The sequence below is a fragment of the Amphibalanus amphitrite genome, unplaced genomic scaffold, assembly GCF_019059575.1.
Source record: "Amphibalanus amphitrite isolate SeventyFive unplaced genomic scaffold, NRLGWU_Aamphi_draft 000788F_arrow, whole genome shotgun sequence".
Taxonomy (NCBI): Eukaryota; Metazoa; Arthropoda; class Thecostraca; order Balanomorpha; family Balanidae; genus Amphibalanus; species Amphibalanus amphitrite.
In genome coordinates this window covers 46,531-64,954 of record NW_024882282.1, presented here as the reverse complement: position 1 = coordinate 64,954, position 18,424 = coordinate 46,531, and the positions used below count along the sequence as shown (strand labels likewise).

Below are 18,424 nucleotides of genomic sequence, written 5' to 3'. Positions count from 1 at the left end.
AAATGCAATATAAGAAGCCCTGATAAATAACGGCATCTCGTATTTGGCTTCTACAGCGACATCTATATACATAAAGAATCTTTGCTTGGCGTCATCTATAGTGAAATGAGCCCTTCGTGCAGTGTGGTGACCAATCTGCATCAACAGCTTTAGATGTATCCGATTGATGCGCCGTTTGGCTGATTTCATAGCTGCTGAATTGATAGGCGGGATTCCGTATCGGACTCGGTGCGTGTCAAGCTGGAGATACTGTGTTACCGTTATCTGACTCTTATCGATCAAACGAACGCGTTCGTTTGATCAAACCAAGGCCCTAAAACATACGAACGCGTTCCGCATCGTTCGAAAGATGCGGTTGCAGGCTTCGGACTGCCTCGCCCTCGGTGGGTACTAACTACTAATGTACTATCTACTTAGCACAGCTCCTATTGATCAATTTTCGAAGGTTAGCATAACATAGTTGAGGTAAATGTTCGCACAGCATTGAGCATGCGTTGTTATCGTGACCTTATGTGAATTTAGCACATCTCAATCTTGTATATTTTTCGTATGCCTGAAAAGTGAACCGCAACCGAATCTCGGCTGAGGTCTCTTGTTTTGGTAATCATGTGTTTCTTGTCCAACAATATGTCCAACTACCAGCCTTGCAACAACCTCAAAATGTGTTTCTGCAACGCATTTTTTAACGTCTGTAACATTTTACTAGCTGTCTCTTTTTCATGTTGTTATGTCGTACTTGCGCTATAAATGCATCAAGCTGCCCATCAAAATTATTATGTTCTTTTCCTGTAACTAGTTCTTGTGGCATCCGCACCGAATCCAAACGAACCAATCAAAGCCTGAAGAGTCCACTCGCGTTTAGTGCTGGCGAAAAATTGAACACTGTGGCCTGTGCAATTAATCGTCAATTTGATGCTTATAGCAGCCTCTTATACGGCCTTGATAGCAGCAATGGCAGGGGTCACTTCGGTCGTACGTCAACGTGAGGCTTCTATGCAATTTTTATCGAAATGATTATTTGATAAGAGGGAAAACAAATCTTTATAGAATATAGGAGATTGAAGTTACAAGAAAATCAAGTAATATGGTATCGGTGAAGCTGGTGTCCGGTCACCGTCGTCGCCATCGTCGCTAACCGGTAAGTTTGGGGCCTTACTTAGTTGGGGCCTGGGGGGTATATAGGGCCTTGATTTGGGGCAACTACGAGGCTCCGAATTAAAATTTGATCAGCCAATCAACGGCTGGAGTGGGCGGGTCAATGACCATATATGGTAATAAAATCAGAAAACTTCTTTTCCATACATCCTAGCATTCAAATGAAAAAATAAGGCATTAATGCCATTTTTTTTGTTATTTTCTTTATTTTTTCCAATTGTGGTTAAATCATGATTTTAAAATTAAATATCTTCATTTAGGTATTAGTAGAGCAGACGTCACATAAAGGTTTTCCGACCAAGGAGAGGCGCCATACATGGAGGTGCTTCTTTCTAGGAAAACCTAAACAAACCTAACCTAACCTAACCTAACCTGACCTAACCTAACCTACAACCTACAAACCTACAACCTAAAAACCTACAACCTACAACCTACAAGCCTACCCTACAACCTACAAACCTACAGCGCCTCTCCTCGGTTGGAAAACCTTTGTGTTACGTCTGCTCTACTAATGCCTTCATTTATTGCAATGAAATTAAACCTTTTTAACAATTTTCTTTCAAAATACCAATCCATTTATGGAATGGTCAACTGATTGTGATGCCCGGAACCTGCAGAAAAGCTGTTTTGTGATTGGCGTTTTCTAGTGAATTTGCCAAATTTTATCAAATAGCGTTAATTTCTAGTGGGAAATGGAAGCCTTTTCTTTCTTATAAGGTGGACGCCATACCTACCATAAATACTGGCATGTTATGCTGTTTTTCACCCATAGTAGCGAGGGCTGCATTTATACCCATATATGGTAATAAAAAGTCTATTTATTGACCGATCAATTTTTGGATCTTTGCCTGATAGTTTCCTCAACTGATATTTTATCTTATAGGCTGTATTGCATACACATTCAACTTGCACATAACAAAATGGCATACATTTATAAATTATAAATGTGGTGATGTGTGATATCACCATGTCATTATCAGTTAACAGTGTGGATGTCTCACTTAGCACTGCGATTCACATTGCTCCAAGATAGAGGCTCTTTAGCATCCACCAATATGACCACTATTCACGGAACTGACTGAAATATAAAATGACATATGCCCTGCACTAAAAAAAAATACCAAGCCAACTGAGATCAGCATTTCAACTGGCAATCGTGATGCAGCTACCAATTCCAAATGGTTGCTGATCTCTACTCCTGCTCCTCTGCCAGCCGAAGCTGGATCCATTTGAGGTAGTGACTGACGTCCGTGTAGATGCCAGGCAGGCTGGGCCGGGCGCAGCCGATGCCGGCCGACACCACGCCGACCAGCGTGTGGCTGCCGCCGGGCTCGGCCACCACCAGCGGGCCGCCGCTGTCGCCCTGGCACGCGTCCTTGCCACCCTCGCTGAGGCCGGCGCAGATCTGGCCGGGCTTCAGCGTCAGCCGCTTGCCGGCGGCGGCGAACCAGGCGTTGCACGTGTCGCGCGTCTGGACGGGCACGTCGGCGCTCTGTAGGCGGTCGGCGCGTCGTCCGCCGTCGCGGTACTCTGCCAGCCAGCCCCAGCCGGCCACGGTGGCCGTGCGGCCGGTGGGCGGCGCGGCGCCGGCCGCCGGCAGACACGCCGGCTGCACGAACGGCCCCCAGACGGCCGGCGCGGCCAGCGTCAGCAGCGCCAGGTCGTTTCGGAAGCTCGGGTACTTGTACTGGTCGTGCACGGTGAGCGCGGCCACGGCCAGCTCCTGCTGCGCCGGCTCTGCCACGCGCAGGTCGTGCTCGCCGGCCACCACGCGGAAGTCGGCCGTCCGCCGGTTGTGGAAGCAGTGCGCGGCCGAGAGCACGTGGCGCTGGCCAATCAGTGTGCCGCCGCAGAAGTGCTGTCCGGCCAGCTGGATGGAGACGGTCCAGGGCAGCTGGCCGGCGTAGGCGCCGCTGCCGCCCACGATTCGGCCGCGGCCGGAGAGCACCTGCTGCTGGCCGCACTCTGTCATCGTCGTGTTGGAGTCGCTCTGGCCGCGCACGGTCACGGCGCAGGCGGCGAGCGTCAGTAGAGCGGCGGCACGCATGGTGGCGGAGAGCGGACTGTGGTCTTCGGTGAGGAGCGCCAGGCTGAGCTGTTGCTCGGGGCAGTGTGGAGCCAGCGGCGCCGCCGGCTGCTTATGTACCCCGCGGCGCCGGCTCGGTGGGTCTCACGGTCACTGGGGCGGCGGTGCCCCGGCGGCGGCCGCCCGCATGCCAGCGCTCGGTCATCAACACCCCTCCGTGTTGGCTGTGTGTCGAGCGGTGCGGCCGGCGACCCTACCACCGCCGCCAGGGGGCAAGGTCGGCTCTGTGGGACGCGCAGCGGCGGCTTCCGCCCGGCACCTGGCCCGGCCGGCCGCTGACCGGGACTTCCTCTTCCGACCCGGCCCGTTCCGGGTCACCGGCTGCCCGGCGCGTCGCTCCCGGCCGTGTGCGGGACGTCAGCTTCGATCCCCAGCTCGTCGTCTAATGTTTATCGATAATGAAGACTTTGAGGCGTTTTTTTTTCAATAGCCACGAAAGCTGTTCATTTCCGTGCATTTCCCGCATGTTCTGCTGGTTCCTTTCGCACAATTTTGGCGCTGGGAGCCCAAATGAGCGATGCTTCCGGGTCTCGCTCCCGAACTTTGGCGAAGTTTCAATGCCGGGAGCAGATGAAGACTTTCTTTGCCCCTTCGCGATGTGCAATGTGCACGTCCGTATACCGAACTTTTTATTGACAGAAATTTGAGGTTTTGACCGGCACGGTGGATACCGGCCTGTAACTTTGTACCAACTTTAAGCGCAATCGGCCGAGCAGTTCTTTAAATGCATGGAAGTGTTCTCCGCTCGGGCTCACGTGCAAAGTGAGATCCCAGCCGTCTTGTGAATTCGTATTTCCCATTTAGCCGACATTTAACAACGTAGCTATGTAAATCACAATCGGCGAAGCCGCTCTTGAACTGTGGAAACGGTGCGTGCACTAGTGCACGTACGAAGCGTGCACAATGCACATTGCACATGGAATAAGCCCCAATGCATTTGTAAGTGCATCGCTGGGTGGGTGCGATGGCATAACTGTCTCAAAAGCGTTACTGGCCGGGCCTTCAGGCCCGGTCAGGTCAGACGGGTCATGGATAGTTGTTGATTATTCCGTAAGATGTATATGACTTGCTTTGTATGTGTTATTAATTAGCTATTATTATACTATGTAGGTATTATTTTTTTCCTTTTGCTTTATGGCAGTCGGACCTCTGATTCCTAAGCCAATATGCTTGAAAGTGGAGACGCTATTTTTGTCCCTGTACTGTGCGTGTCCGATGTGCCGCCATTGGCACCGATTCCTTATCTAGATCAAGGTCCTTGCCTCCAGCCATTCCGCGTATCGTCTGCTTTTTGCCCGATGAACCATAGGAAGTAGCGTCAATTACGGACTCGAGCGTCACGCCTCGCTCTTCCGGACCGGTGCATTCCGAGACCGCTGTCCTTCCGCTCGCTGTTCCGGTGCGTGTTCCCGGAAGTCCGCGGAAGTCGGTCTGCTGCCATGTGCGTGTTTGTGTTCACGGTTACCGGTGGTAATTAGCCACAGAGACGGCTGCACTAACTACGGGTCGCACTGCGCGTGACCCTGGCGAGTCAACATGTGACGCCCTATAACGCTCTGTGACGCTCTGTGACGGTGGATGCCGATGCGTCACCTGTGCGCTCAGTTATGACAACGGTCGGCTATGTGACACGTTTGGCGGGGGGGGGGGGATGACTGGTGAATACGCACAGTAGCTCCAGGAAGTTCCGCCTCCCATTAGACCCAGTGTGTTAGTTTCCTATTGACATTGATGATTACACGCCCCTGGTCGTTCTTTTTTATTTACGAGCGTGCAATTATTCGAAATTTTATTCTATAGGCGCATTACAAGTTGAATTTGAAATTTACAGGTGACTGTTTGTCGAGCACTATTATTTTAATAGCATCTTACTTATTAAACCATAATCTTGGCCCTCAACCAACATAAGAGGTAGATAAATAAGTGATCTCTAGCTGTAAATCTGTGGTTCTATTGGACCAATCAAGAAAACCCAGCGTAAATCGAAAATGCTTTGAATCCGGCCGGTTATTACAGCCTGCCGCCTCTGCTGAGCTCTCCACCTCGCATCTGCAGCATCGACCGCGCGGTGTCGAGGTGAGGACCGCTGACCACCGCTGACCGGGCGCTGACCATGGGTGACCTCACCACCGACCTGCTCTGCTTCGGTAACCCGCTGCTGGACATGATCCTGCGTGTGGAGGACGGCCAGCTGCTCACCAAGTACCGCCTGCTGCCCGACAACCAGATCGAGGCCGACGACGACCAGAAGGCGCTCTTCGACGAGGTGTTCGCCAGGTCAGTGGATATTGGACACAAATCGCTGTGTAGGGCACAGATATTGGCGTATTATGTTCGTGTCTCTAACTACGTGTCAGTCTGGTGACAATAGTGACCGAATCTGTCCGAATCTGCTCGATCCTCGGCCGGTCAACACCTACAGGCTATTTTTGCTTTCGCCGAAATCCAAAGGAAACCATATCTGGACAAGGAGATTGCCTAGTTAGGCACCGCCATTTATCCCTTATTATTAGCACACTATCGGTCAAGGCGACTCCTAACCGTCGCTCTGATCTGGTGCTGACCTGGTCTGTTTCTGCGATAGCAGTGTCCTAACTGCCGCTCCGCCTCTGCCCCCCCCCCCCCCCGGATAGGAGCGGTGAGGTGACGTTCTGCCCGGGCGGCTGCGCCCAGAACACGGCCCGCATCTACCGCTGGATCCTCGGAGACCGCTCCTCCGTCTCCTTCGTGGGCGCCGTGGGAGCCGACAAGTTCGGACAGCGACTCGAGAAACTGGTGCGAGCCGACGGCGTCAACACCAGGTGGGGGCGCCAGAAGCGCTTCAGCGATCAAGCGGGGCTTGTGTAGGTGTTGACTAGTGAAAGACTTAGATGCATTAGCTGCGGGGGTTGTGCGGGATAATTAGATTATCCATAAAAGTGCGGGATAACTAGCGATCCATTAGAGACAATTGAAACGGCAAGGATTTCTTGAGAGAATAAGGCTTGTGTTCTAGCTAATAACATGGCTGTTTGTCTGATAGGCTGTGTGGAGTGGGGTAAGGACTTATTAACCCTTGTTCTTTGTTGCACATTGTATTCACACTTTGTTGCATTTGGTATTCTTGCAAACTGCTGAACACCATGCGTTCGTTGTTACGATGATGCCCCATCGTGCCACCGCTCTCGTAGATGTCGGTCTGCGTGGTGGGTTCTCTGTCTGCCGGCGCTGTGGCCGTGCTGACCTGTGTGACCCGTCCCCACTACAGGTATGTGGTGCACGAGGACCGTCCGACGGGCCGCGCCGTCAGTCTGGTCTGGGGCACCAACCGCTCCCTGGTGGCCGACCTGGGCGCGGCCACCCTCTGCCGTCCGGACCGCGTGTTCTCGCCGCACAACCTGGCCCTGCTCACCGGCGCCCAGTTCGTCTACATCGAGGTGGGTAACGGATTCGGGTGCCGGGTGGGGTTGGGGGTCGCCAGAAGTGGTTGGAGAATGCTGCCTCTGCCCGATTTGCTGTTTTAGTAATGTAAGATACGGAACGATAGCGGGAGATGGTGCAATGCTGGATCGGATGTCTAAGAATCCGGTGTCAGTTGACTCGTAAGTCGTACCATTGAAGCGTGTCGTTACATTAGTCACAGACCTCTCACTAGTGTCTACTTGTATTGTAGGTGGCACTACCCGTCACTATCATCTTTGAGCTTATAATGATCTTGAGTGATCGGGTCAAAGCCTTTAGTTCTTGACTTTGTGCAAATATTCGTTGTGTGTGCGCCTATTTCTGCCACAATCTGCAATGTCTGTATTTTCGCACCTTCCCCCGCCGCCGTCTCGTGCAGGGGTTTTTCGTGACGCACGATCCGGAGACGGCGGTGCAGGTGGCGCGCTACTGTTCGCACAGCGGCCGGCGGCTGGTGTTCAGCCTGTCGGGCACGTACGTGTGCGAGCGGCACACGAGCACAATCTGTCAGCTGCTGCCGCACGTCTCCTTCCTGTTCGGACACGTCACAGAGCTGACCGCACTGGCTCGCGCCCTGGGACTGGAGGTGAGAATAGCGGAAGGTACCAAAGTCATTACTTCTTTGGATGCATTGGTGAAAGCATGGGTCCTGTCGAGGCTGAGACTCCGTTTTAATGTCACATCAGGCTGCAACTGTTCTTGAGCTAGGCTGTAGGCAAGCTAGATTGAGCATTTATGAGCATTGAGCGTATGCTTCCCAATCCCTCCCGGGGTCTACAACAGTGTAACCCCAAACCTGTGACCTGTTTCGGTCAGGACGAGTTCGACATATCGCCGCTGGGCTACGCGCGCCTGCTGGACGCCGCCTCGACCCGGCTCAATACGGTGGAGGCCATGACCCAGTCGGACGAGCCCGACCAGCCCGCCGACCAGGCGCTGCTCAACGGCGACAGTCCCGGCCAGCTCAGGTAGGCGCTGCTCAACGGCGACAGTCCCCAGCTCAGGTAGGCGCTGCTCAACGGCGACAGTCCCCAGCTCAGGTAGGCGCTGCTCAACGGCGATAGGCCCCAGCTCAGGTGAGCAGACACAGGCCCCAGCTCAGGTAGGTGTGCTACCCAGCTCGGGCAGGTGTGCTGCCCAGCTCAGGTAGGCGCGAGCAAAGCACGGAGCTGGTATGGTAGAGTCGTATTCTCTTTGTTACACCCCTCTTCAGTTTCATCCCTCTCTTTAGCAGATACAGTAACTACATGCGTCTTAGTCACTCCTACTTTACATTTCTGCTTTTGGCACCCCTTCAGCTGGCTGATGTGCATGATTTAATATTATCACCTGTCACAATACGCATGCCTGTAATTTAACAATAAAACGTATTCCGGCAACCGTTTTGAATAATTCTGCATTGACGTCATTGTCCACGTCGCGTTGGAGTGAATGATTAACCACCAGTGCATCATGGTCTTTACAGCCAGTGAACTTTATCTAAATGATCCACGGCCCACAACTTCCAGAGCTGACGCACGCCCTTTGGCATGCATTCATGAATTGCCATTGCCGTAGCGAGCGGTTCCGCGTGTATTCCCGGCAGGCGCTATATTATGCATGGGTAGTTTGAAACGCCAGGGGGCCCACTTACAATACGTGTTTGGTCATGATTTCCCTGGTGCTCCCCATTGATTATTGTATGCAGCACCCAGTGGAGCCTGCGCCAGGCAACTGGCAGCCCCGGGTCCCACAATGTGTTACCGAAGCTGCACAATTCATATTGTCGTGTCGCCAGAAATCGCATTCCAAACGAGTCTGCTCTGTGCAGAATTCGCGCTACTGTTGCTACTTATTTTGTACATCTTAGTGGTGACCTTTTCTCTGACAAATCCAAGAGGACCACAATCAACCAAAGCGACACGTACGTGAAAGGTATCCCGTGCCTTGCTGTCTGGCTCTTGCTCTCTCAGCCGCTGACTGTTCGGCGACTGCTCGCTGTGCTGTCCCACTACGGCAGGATCGCGATCACCCAGAGCGCTGAGCGGATGCTGCTGCTGGACTGACCGCCGTGCTCTGCCTCTCACTGTTCGCTGTGTCCTTCGAGCGCCACAGGATCGTGTCGCTCACCCAGAGCGCTGAGCGGGTGCTGTATCACACTGTTCGCTGTGCTCTCCCACTACGGGCAGGATCGTGGTCACCCAGAGCGCTGAGCGGGTGCTGCTGCTGGACTGACCGCTGTGCTCTGCCTCTCACTGTTCACTGTGTTCTTCGACCGCCATAGGATCGTGGCGCTCACACAGAGTGCTGAGTGGGTGCTGTATCCCACTGTTCGCTGTGGGGTGGGATGTGCTCACCCAGAGCGCTGAGCGGGTGCTGTATCTCACTATTCGCTGTGCTCTCCCACTACGGTAGGGTGCGCTCGCAAGGAGCGCTGCGCCTGTGCTGCATCTGACTATTTAGTGCGCTCCGTCTCTGACTGTTCGGTGTTGTCTCTGACTGTTCATTTTATGCCGCAGGATAATTGTCACTCAGAGCGCGGAGTCGGTGCTGCTGCTGCTGACTGTTCGCTGTGCTCTGACTGTGCGGTGTGCTGAGTGTTGTGTCTTCTGTCTGACTGTTCTCTGACTGTTCACTGTGCTCTCCCTGTACCGCAGGATAATTGTCACCCAGAGCGCCGAGCCGGTGCTGCTGCTGCTGCTGCTGCTGTCTGATCGGTGTGCTCTGACTTCACTGTGCTCTCTCCCTCTACCGCAGGATAATTGTCACCCAAAGCGCCGACCCGGTGCTGCTGCTGGACGACGTCTCCGTGGTCTCCGTACCCGTGCCGGCCATCGACGAGCGCCAGATCGTGGACACCACCGGCGCGGGGGACGCCGTGGTCGGCGGATTCCTGGCCGGACAGTTCCTCGGCGAGTCGCTCGAGGACTCTGTCAGGTGAGCGTGGGTAGACTGGCAGTTCCTCGGCGGATTCCTGGCCGGACAGTTCCTCGGCGAGTCGCTCGAGGACTCTGTCAGGTGAGTGCCGACTGCCGATAGATCCTCAGATAGTAGCTGGAGAACTTCGTCAGGTTAGTGCGAACGGGAGCGGCGGAGAGATGGACATAGGGATCTACGCTGGGGTGCTTGGTGGGTAGGATGGGATGTGCGCTGTGCAAGGTGAGCTAGGGAATGTGAAGTGGGCTGAGGGTGTCGGTTAAGAAGGAGCTTAGTGGAGAGGTTTAGGAGCCACAGTTCCCTCGCTCTCTATAGTTAGATATATTTTAGCTGTACGGCTAGGCTCCATTTTCACTAAACGGTGGATCAGAGTCGATAAGGTCGTTTGGGCTAGCTGAGGACGTGGCCCTTCTTTTTCACCTCAGTTTCACCTTTCTTTTTCACTTTGGAGGCCTCAATACACTGGATTTGGATTTGGATTTGGATTCACACAAGCTTGGAATGGAACACTCGAACATATGCAGTCTGACACTGTGTAGGAGTGTAACGCATGGACTATTGACCTCCCTCAGGGCAGCCAAGAGCTCACCTTCGAATCCCCGGTCCCTCGCCCCTCTGGCGCTGTGTAACCACCTCGGCCCTTTCCCAGGTACGGGATTTTAGCTGCCCGTGTGTGTGTGTGTGTGGGGGGGGGGGTGCATGGTCTGTCTGCCCCCCCCCCTCGACCCTAGGTACGGTGTCCCTCGCCAACCCGGGAGGTGTGTTCGCTCTCTGACCGCCTCCCCCCCCCTCGTCCCCAGGTACGGCGTCCTGGCTGCCCGGGAGGTAGTCCAGGCACTGGGCTGTTCAATCCCGGCGCGGCGCCATCCGCTGACCGAGCCTCCTCTCACCAACGGCGTGGCTAGCTAACCCGTCTGACGGACCAGGCACTCCGCACGGACCGGGCAGCGGCAGGTCAGTGAGCGCAGGGGCCGGCGGCCGTCAGCCGGTCTCGGCCCAGTGGTTTGACCCGCCGCCCACGGGGTGCCGCGGCTCCCCGCTGCCAGTGGGCGACCACCGGCCGGCGGGCAGCGGAGGGCGGACCGCTCAGGTGACCGTCTAGTCCGGGTAGGTAGTTGTGATTTCTGAGATCGACTCCTCGGTTAGTACGAGGGGTCCGGCGGGCCACGTGATCTGACTGGAACCAAGTCTGGTGGGTCACGTGGACCCTGGCCCGGGTTCTGATCAGTTCGGTGCAATATTAGGTGAAAGTGACTTCTAGTTCAGGAATGCGATACGTCCGCGACTGTTTGGTAGAATAGTCGGTACTAGTCGTTTGGTTTAGTTGAGTTCTGGTGTTAAAGTTGTTTTCAGTCATCACATTTGCGTTGTGTCGGTTCAACTGAAGCTATTAAGTCGTTGCAGTGTACTGTGCAATGAAGTGCGAGCAGGAGCTTTGGTCGCTTGTGATGGGAGTAATTGCTGAAAGCGGAGCGCCTTGTTGATATTCGATGTAATGGATTTAATCCAGTGATTGCTGACCTAGTCTTTGGTGCGGTGGATTATCAGTTTATCTGCTACCTTTCAAATGCATGTACATTGTATGAAATTGACCAGTTGCAATACAGGGTGTGGTGCATACCCTTTCTGACCGAAGCGTTACAGCCCTACATAGTTGTCAAGGGCTGAGCAAACTTGTCTATTAACCAGTACCGTTGTTATCAGCTGTGGCATCAGCTGGATTTACCCTTCTGACAGACACCAGTCGTACCTTTGACTCCAGTCACCAATGACTCTGTATGATCGGGGGTGGTGGCGCTGAGTGGCGCTCCGTCACCGTTACCGGTCGGCCAGCGTCCCCGCGGCGCGGGAGCGGACAGACGGCCGGCTCATATCATCATATGCACGGTCCGCCGCCGGCCGGGCCAGAGACATGGCTCCCGGGACGACGCCGGTGCCAGGCAGCTCGCGAGAATGCATCATCCTGCCGCCATTCCAGTGGCATAATAATGAAACCATGACAGCGGCGCCCGCCGCTAGTACATTTCCGTATTTTGATCGGGCCTGATATGCGTGCTTCGATGCCATAGTCTGTCGGCACGGTAATAGACCTGTGTGTGGGTTATACTCTGCTGTCACGGAATAAACAGATCTATCCAATTAGGGCCGTAATTAGGTGCGCCGAGGCGGCGGTTCGCCACGACCCGGCTATTTATTTCAATCTGTCCGGTTCAAGCAAATAGCGCAGTGTTACCGGGGCAGCTCGTGACGCCATCTAATCGAGTCGCCGGGACCGCGGCTTTGACCCAGTACTGCCTCTACATTCAGTGGTTTGGTGGCCCACAGTGGCTTATATAAATAATCACACGACTTTTCCTTGTAACGACTGTGCTAGAGTATTGGCCATGCTGAGTTTACCTGTGTTCTGGAGCACAATTATCACCCCATTGGCATCTTCTCGAGTGCTGTGTTAAGCACCCGTTTAGCCTCTGCATATATACTACTCCGTGATGTGGGTAATTAGAGGTGGTGGTACATACCAAGCGCACTCTCTTCTAGCATGCATGCCCGATCAGTGCTGATATGGTCACACTCCCAAACACATTGGGGCTTATGTTTGCACTCGTGCAGGTGGACGTGTACCAGGTGGATTCGTGTATCGTGTAACGTTGCGACTTTCCGTGTTGCATTTTCAGCCTGTTTGGGTTCAATCCAGCGTTCCTCTCCTGTTCCGAAGATGACTGTCATCGATCATAACTGCTTCCGATTCCCCGTTCCCGTCAGTTGACGTCCTTTATTCGAGCGATTGTTCGAACCATCTGCGACGCGGATAATCCGTGAGCGAGAGTATGAAGAGAAAAAGGCACAAGAGAACGTCCAAGATCTTTATAATGGAATCGCACATATTGTCCAGTTCGGCGCGCGGCACCCGCGACCACCGATACGGCCGGACAAGACAGAGAGACAGACGAAACGACAGACAGACAGACAGACAGACAGACAGACGGATAGAGATAAAGTTGCCCAGATGTACGGGCAGAGAGCGGAGGGCTGTCGGAGCGCCAGCCGAGAGGTGTAGAGCAGCGAGACGCGCGCGAGAGCTACGAGAGAGTCGGAGAGACCGAGGCAAGCGGCAGAGCGGAGCAGCAGCTGAGGCGTCCAGAGAGGGGCCGGCGCAGCCCAGCTAGACAGGCGCGGGAAGCGAGACGCACCTCGCCTCGAGACAAACGTTCATGGCAACAATTTTTGTCATTTTATTACAAAAATGGTTTCAATGATTAAAACATGGTGCGGTCAACAGCGAGCGGGTCGGCTGGCGGACTGGCGGCAGCGGCGGCGGCGGGCGGTCCTACCGACCCGCACCGGGTAAGGAAACTTTTTTTTTGGCGGCCAAAGGCACGTTATTTAACAACATTGAGTGATCCAACCATGGGTAGCCGCCCGACGGACTGGGGATGGGGCGGTGCCGCCGCCGCCGGCCGGGCGCCGCGCGCGCGCGCGACACGGGCCGCCCGGCCGACACTCCGCCGCTTTCCGCGGACCGGTATAAACACCAATCATAAACGACGCGCCAGGGCGGCGAGTGGCCAGCGGCCTGACCTGACCTGCGCCGCGCCCTGTGACCTGACAAATCGGTCCTCGCCCCAACAACTACCTACACATACAATGCAATAAAAATGCAATATGAAGAGCCGAAAACACCAATTTTCGAGCCACCATCAACTAGACATACACTACGGTAAACAAAATCCGAAGACACGGAGCGAGCATGACCAAACGCTGGGGAGACAGTCGCCTTCGATATATCGGTCCATCGACCAGAGAGAGAAACAGGGAACTTCAAACAAAGCCGGAACCGCACTACCGCACTCGTCTAGCCTCAAAAGGCACCGAGATGGTACAAAAATAGTCACGTCTGGCTGATATGTTAGCGTGCCTCTGCGGCGCTGGCGCTGGCGCCATCGGGCGGCCGGCCGACCGACTGGCTGGGCACGACCGGCCGCCGCGCACGGGCCTAGATTTGTGCTGCTGTGTCGGCTTTAGAAAGGAGGATTGTCACAGCCCATATTAATTTGACAGACGGGCTTTAAAGCTGTCACAATACTGCTGACCGGAGCGATGCGTCGACCACGCTCCCACCTCCTGCTTTGTTCCCTGGAGTTCTCTCTCGCTCTCCCCGTCCCGTGCGGCCGCCTCAGTGGCGGGTCCGCCCGGGCCCCGGACCGCGCGGCCGTCCTGCCGCCCGCGGGCCCTGCCTGCGGCGTTCGGGCGTCTCTGGGCTCCGCCCGCGGCCAACCAGCCACCCGGCCCTGCCTGTGGCTGTCGGACCACTGCCTGTGTCCCTGGAGAGGGTCTCAGTCGGCGGCGGCGCTGGGTTGCTCGGCCGACCGGCCGGCCCGCCACTGGCCTCCTCAGAGGGACGCGCGAATAAATACCGGCGGCGCAGCGCGGTTTTCCATGAATTTCGGTCGCCGTTGTACCGGAATGCTACAACATGTGGCCTGTGTGACGACTCTGCTGCGTAACGTCCCCTGCCGCTCGACGCGCCTCTGTACATCGTACATTACTACTTTACCGTCTCCAAGTATGTCTAGTTTACCCAGCTCTGACTAATCTCTCCCTCCGACCCCAGCCACTAGCCGTACGCAAGCAAATGCAAAAATAGGCTCTGCGGTGGCCGGGCGGGCTGCTGCCTGATCCAGTGACGTCACGCGCGCCGTCCGGCGGCCGTTTGTTCGGTAGGCTGTGGGTCAGTCCGGGTCGGCTGTGGGTCGAGTCCGGGTCGGCTGTGGGTCAGTCCGGGTCGGCCGGCCGGCCGGCACCAGGCGCCGTGCCGTGCCCTCCTCCGCTGCGCGCTCTCCCCGGGCCTCTTAGATGGTCGACTTGGAGAACGAGACCCGCAGGTGGTTGGCGTCACTCAGCTGGTAATTATGCATTTTCTGAAACAGAGGAGACATTCGAGTCAGTTTGGAGGAAAGCAACAGCTCATGCGGGTACTGCATACAGTTGATGTCACCTCACTCCACAGCGCTCTGGCCGGTAATTTACAACATTCGTGCCATGTATGTTAAGGTTTCGGATCGCGTCTGCTGCCACTGCCGACTCGCGACCCGGCTCGGCCCGGCCACCGCACCGGTGCCATATTTCAGCAGTGAAAGTGAGAGGTGCCATGACCGACCACCCCGGCCGTGCGCCGTTCCAGGCGGTTCAATCTGCCTCAGACCCAGGCACCTGAGCGGGGGCGTCTGATCGCGGCGCCCCCGGAGGCGCCTGAGCGGGGCGCCGGACCCCCCCCCCCCAGCGGGGGCGTCAGACCGCCCCCCCCCTTCAGAGGCACCTGAGCGCTCGGTCAGAGGGTATCCGATATCGGGGGCAATCGGCACTTCCGGTCGGTACTTTACCAACTGGCGGATGGAAGCCCCTCAAATGGGTTAGTTTATTACCGTCGGTGACGCTAAAACCGGCGTAAATCATGCCTGTAGGATTGCAGGGTGGGGGAGGTTCAAATGCGCCTTCACTAGAGATAGCTTTCCTAGGAAATAACCGTTGGTGAAACACGGCGGCAGCGAAATGATGGAACATTTGGATTCTGGTGATATGCCAGTTGAATGCCAAGCTCGTTTTGGATGAATGCTGTAAAACAATTCATCAATTTTATCGTTTTGGGTGTGATTAATGTCTTACTGACCTAAATGCCGCAACGACCAAAGGTAGATTGCTGGCATCACCTCCAGGACCAAACTATAGGGAGGTGGCAGCTAGCGGCATCTGAATATAAGTTCTGTCGATTTGAATTCATCACACTTCTCGTATGCTCCATCTTTTCAGCGTTTCAATAATGCCTCTGCCATTACGAGTCTAACCCTGCAGTATGCGCCTTCTAACATGATGAGTCGCTAGACAACAATATTAGCGCGTGGCATCTTTGAAACTTTGCGCACCAGTTGAGCCCTTGCACGGTTAATGAAGATACCAATCTACCGGAACCAGTAACGCAGCAACATCCTAGAACACAGCCGGGACGGCCGCATTTTTGGCAGCATTTAATCTCGCCATTCCTGACGGTTTTGAACGGGTGCCACAGAATTCGGTCTCGCGCCGCTCCGCCGACTACCGGCGAGCAGTAGCGTCCCGTGCAGAGCCGCGCCACAAAGCCTGCTTTACGACGCCGGCAACACAGTAAAGGCATTAGGTGCCGGCTGGCGTACGGCACACGGCGTCTGGGCGCTCCCCTCCCGCCGGCGTCAATCGGCGCTCCCAGCTCACTGCCGCAGCCGAGCCGCAGCCGGGTGAGGTGTGCGTTTGGTGGGCGAGTATAGTCAGAGACGCTGTATCAGGGAGGGTTTTAGCACGGCCGGATCTGAGCCGTAGAGGGAGCTCCCCGGGGGGGGGGGGGGGGGGGGGGGGGGGCTATGGTCCGGGAGGAAACCAGGATAATCTTAGTCTGGGTGGCAAAGTGGATGGGATGTGAGGAAAGATAGGCACCAGCACCGCATTGGGTAGCTGCTGGCTTACATTTTGCCCATGTTAGCAGTGAAGTTCGATGAGTACCTATTGCATTGCCATTTAGAATTATCAACTTTTCTTGGTGAACTTCGCTCCGCGGACAAGAGAACTGCAATCTAGTGAGCAATACGGAGTACTCACAATAACCGGCCCCCTCGAACTGAGGAATAATTACAATCGTCCGAGCTGAGGAAAACTCACAATGAGTTCCAGCTGAGGAATACTCACAATGAGTGCCATGACGGCCTCGTCGACGGAGCCCAGCTGAATGAGCGCCATCCGGTGGTCGCGCCGCTGCTGGCCCGCCTCCGCCTCCGCGCCGTCACGCTTCCTGGGAGCAGCACACCCGCCGGTGACGTCAGACGGTGACGTCACACCCACACGGCCGGCGGTCGATCGCACCTGGGCCTTCCCACCATGACGACACAGCAACACGTGCGGCAAACATACATAACCGGGCGGCCGAACGACGATTTGGCGGCGGCAAACGGCGGCGTGTGGGGAATCGTACATTCATGGGCGGCACTTAACCCTTTTACGTGCGTAAGTGCTTCATTCGTACTGGCCTATCTCCTTGAAGTTATTATCCTATTCCAGTATGGAAGGACGGTAGGTCCCAAGTTTGTAAGTCATTTTATACTGCTCAGACTGAGCAGTCGAAGTAGCGGCGGCGGAGGCACAGCGGCGGAAGCCAATATCGCTTCTCGTGCAAAGATGCAAATGAAGTCTGAAATGAAAGTCTCACTTTTCGACGATGGTCGCAGAGATGAGTAATTCAAGACGAAATTCCCAGAACTCTGAGAGAAACTACTGGCCTCCTAGAAAACATCGTCCCCAGGGGAGTCTGCGGAACAAAATCGAACGTACCGAATGCACCGCAGCGTATTGGACCCCGCCGGACCAGCCGGAGTTCACTGCCCCCGGCCCACTCACGGGAAGAACTTGAAGGCCTTGACGTCGAAGCTGGCCACCTCGAAGGCCTGCCGGATGTCCTGTTCGGTGACGTGCGGCGGGATGTTGGAGAGATGCAGCGTCGCCGACGGCGGGTAGATGTTCTGGTAGTTCTTGCTGCCCGGCTTCTTGAAGCGGTGCAGCGACGAGTTGGTGAAGTCCTTGGTGAGGCCGGCGTCCGGCTGGCCGTCCTTGGGCATCTGAACGGTCTGGTGTTTGCTGGGCATCACCCGGATCTGGCGGCCCCATACCTTCACCTTGTCCAGGTGACTGAGCGCTGCGGGCACACAGGCCAAAGGTCGGCACGGTCAGACACGGCACTCCATCAGACTGAGACGGCCATCCGGCAGGGAGATGGCCGTAATGACATTGGCGAACATTAGGCAAAGGTTAGGTATGGCGAACCAGGTCGCTAACGCTCACACAGGAACTCGTGATCGTACGTGATTGCGACCGTTATCGCATTTATTCGGAATTCTTAAGTAGGATCTGTGTCGGACTGAGGTCGGAGGTCGAAAAGCCCCGCTGAAAACAACACGGGAACTCCCCTGACTCCCTGTGGGACGGTAGTGTCAGCCTTGGGTCGCCGAAGTGTCACGCGAATGTGGCACGGCACGTTCCAACAGAGTCAGGGGGCACGACCTGTACCCGGCCGGGGACCGGTGAACCCTGGGCCATCCTCCCCTCACGGTGCGGGCGCGCTCCCGGACCCAGGCTGCAGTGTGCCGGCGGCCCGTGACGGACGGACCCGGCCGTCGGCCGAGGGAGACGAACGGCGCCCGCCCCGACAACGGCCGCCCGGGGACACATTGGCACGACAAACCATTTTTTAATCAGACTTTATGGCGGCAACCGCTGCCGGGGAGCCATAAAGTTGGCCGAGCGGCGGCGACGGCAGAGCACACTCACCCACACTGGCCTGGTGCGGCTCGAGCATTTGTACCAGGGCGTTATCCTTCTTGTTGAAGAGGATCTTCACCCGCTGTACGTCGCCGTAGACGCCTGCGAACGCCGGGTGAGGTCAGTGGGGACCGGGTCGCCGGGCGCGCGACATGGCATCACGGTGCGCGCCGGATTGAAGTGCCACCCCGACCCGATACTGACGGCCGTCTCCGTACCGACCGGGGGCGGCGGGGCACGGCGCCGCGCGGAAACGGCCACATTTGACACAGCGGAACTGATTGGAGACCTCGGTCCGGGCGTGTGAGCGGGGTCGGGTCCCCCCTCCCGCCCGCCCCTCCGTCCCAGCCCGGCTTGACCCCGACCCGCGACCCGCGGCAGAGCGGCGGCCCGACCGCCCGCGACAGCAGCACGTGACGTACCGAAAAGAGTGAAGAGAGCTTCAGGAGAGGCCATCTACAGGCGGAGGCGCACAGGCGAAGGCGCGCA

General features: G+C 55.9%; 3 protein-coding genes across 10 annotated transcripts in view; 1 reads left to right on the top strand and 2 right to left on the bottom strand.

Annotated features, from left to right (window-relative positions):
- The first annotated feature begins 100 nt into the window (after positions 1 to 100).
- LOC122366154 (adenosine kinase-like) lies at positions 101 to 11,216 on the top strand. 5 transcript variants are annotated; one of them, XM_043338035.1, is made up of 9 exons: positions 758 to 1,138; positions 5,258 to 5,518; positions 5,875 to 6,042; positions 6,489 to 6,657; positions 7,062 to 7,268; positions 7,499 to 7,615; positions 7,691 to 7,722; positions 9,419 to 9,598; positions 10,399 to 11,216. In XM_043338035.1, the coding sequence occupies exons 2-9, from the start codon at positions 5,355 to 5,357 to the stop codon at positions 10,505 to 10,507; spliced, it is 1,146 nt and encodes a 381-aa protein (XP_043193970.1). In that variant the 5' UTR covers positions 758 to 1,138; positions 5,258 to 5,354; the 3' UTR covers positions 10,508 to 11,216. The 5 variants fall into 5 exon arrangements, with proteins under 5 accessions (XP_043193966.1, XP_043193968.1, XP_043193969.1 ...); XM_043338031.1 differs by lacking the exon at positions 7,691 to 7,722 and having other exon boundaries at positions 101 to 1,138; positions 7,499 to 7,650; XM_043338033.1 differs by lacking the exons at positions 758 to 1,138; positions 7,691 to 7,722 and adding an exon at positions 277 to 383 and having other exon boundaries at positions 5,297 to 5,518; positions 7,499 to 7,650.
- On the bottom strand, positions 2,010 to 3,247 carry LOC122366156 (trypsin-1-like). The gene has a single exon (XM_043338037.1). It carries the CDS (start codon positions 3,200 to 3,202, stop codon positions 2,348 to 2,350), a length of 855 nt encoding a protein of 284 aa, XP_043193972.1. The 5' UTR covers positions 3,203 to 3,247; the 3' UTR covers positions 2,010 to 2,347.
- A 1,232-nt stretch (positions 11,217 to 12,448) lies between the features above and the next one.
- The window catches only part of LOC122366160 (polypyrimidine tract-binding protein 2-like), a 48,468-nt gene continuing 42,492 nt past the window's right edge, over positions 12,449 to 18,424 (bottom strand). For all 4 annotated transcript variants that reach the window (XM_043338059.1, XM_043338060.1, XM_043338062.1 and 1 more), the window contains 5 exons: positions 18,358 to 18,391; positions 17,945 to 18,037; positions 17,018 to 17,312; positions 16,313 to 16,415; positions 12,449 to 14,517 (listed from right to left, as the gene is read on the bottom strand). In XM_043338059.1, the coding sequence (XP_043193994.1) occupies positions 14,449 to 14,517; positions 16,313 to 16,415; positions 17,018 to 17,312; positions 17,945 to 18,037; positions 18,358 to 18,391 (594 nt within the window). In that variant the 3' untranslated portion in view covers positions 12,449 to 14,448. The remainder of the gene's footprint in view (positions 14,518 to 16,312; positions 16,416 to 17,017; positions 17,313 to 17,944; positions 18,038 to 18,357; positions 18,392 to 18,424) is intronic.

What these genes read in the sequence shown, in the direction of transcription:
- LOC122366156 (XM_043338037.1), bottom strand. Translation starts at nt 3,202, where the DNA reads ATGCGTGCCGCCGCTCTACTGACGCTCGCCGCCTGCGCCGTGACCGTG.
- LOC122366154 (XM_043338031.1), top strand. Translation starts at nt 5,355, where the DNA reads ATGGGTGACCTCACCACCGACCTGCTCTGCTTCGGTAACCCGCTGCTG. An exon ending in CTCGCGCCCTGGGACTGGAG is followed by an intron (nt 7,269 to 7,498) that starts GTGAGAATAGCG and finishes TGTTTCGGTCAG; the next exon opens with GACGAGTTCGACATATCGCC. An exon ending in TCGCTCGAGGACTCTGTCAG is followed by an intron (nt 9,599 to 10,398) that starts GTGAGCGTGGGT and finishes CCTCGTCCCCAG; the next exon opens with GTACGGCGTCCTGGCTGCCC.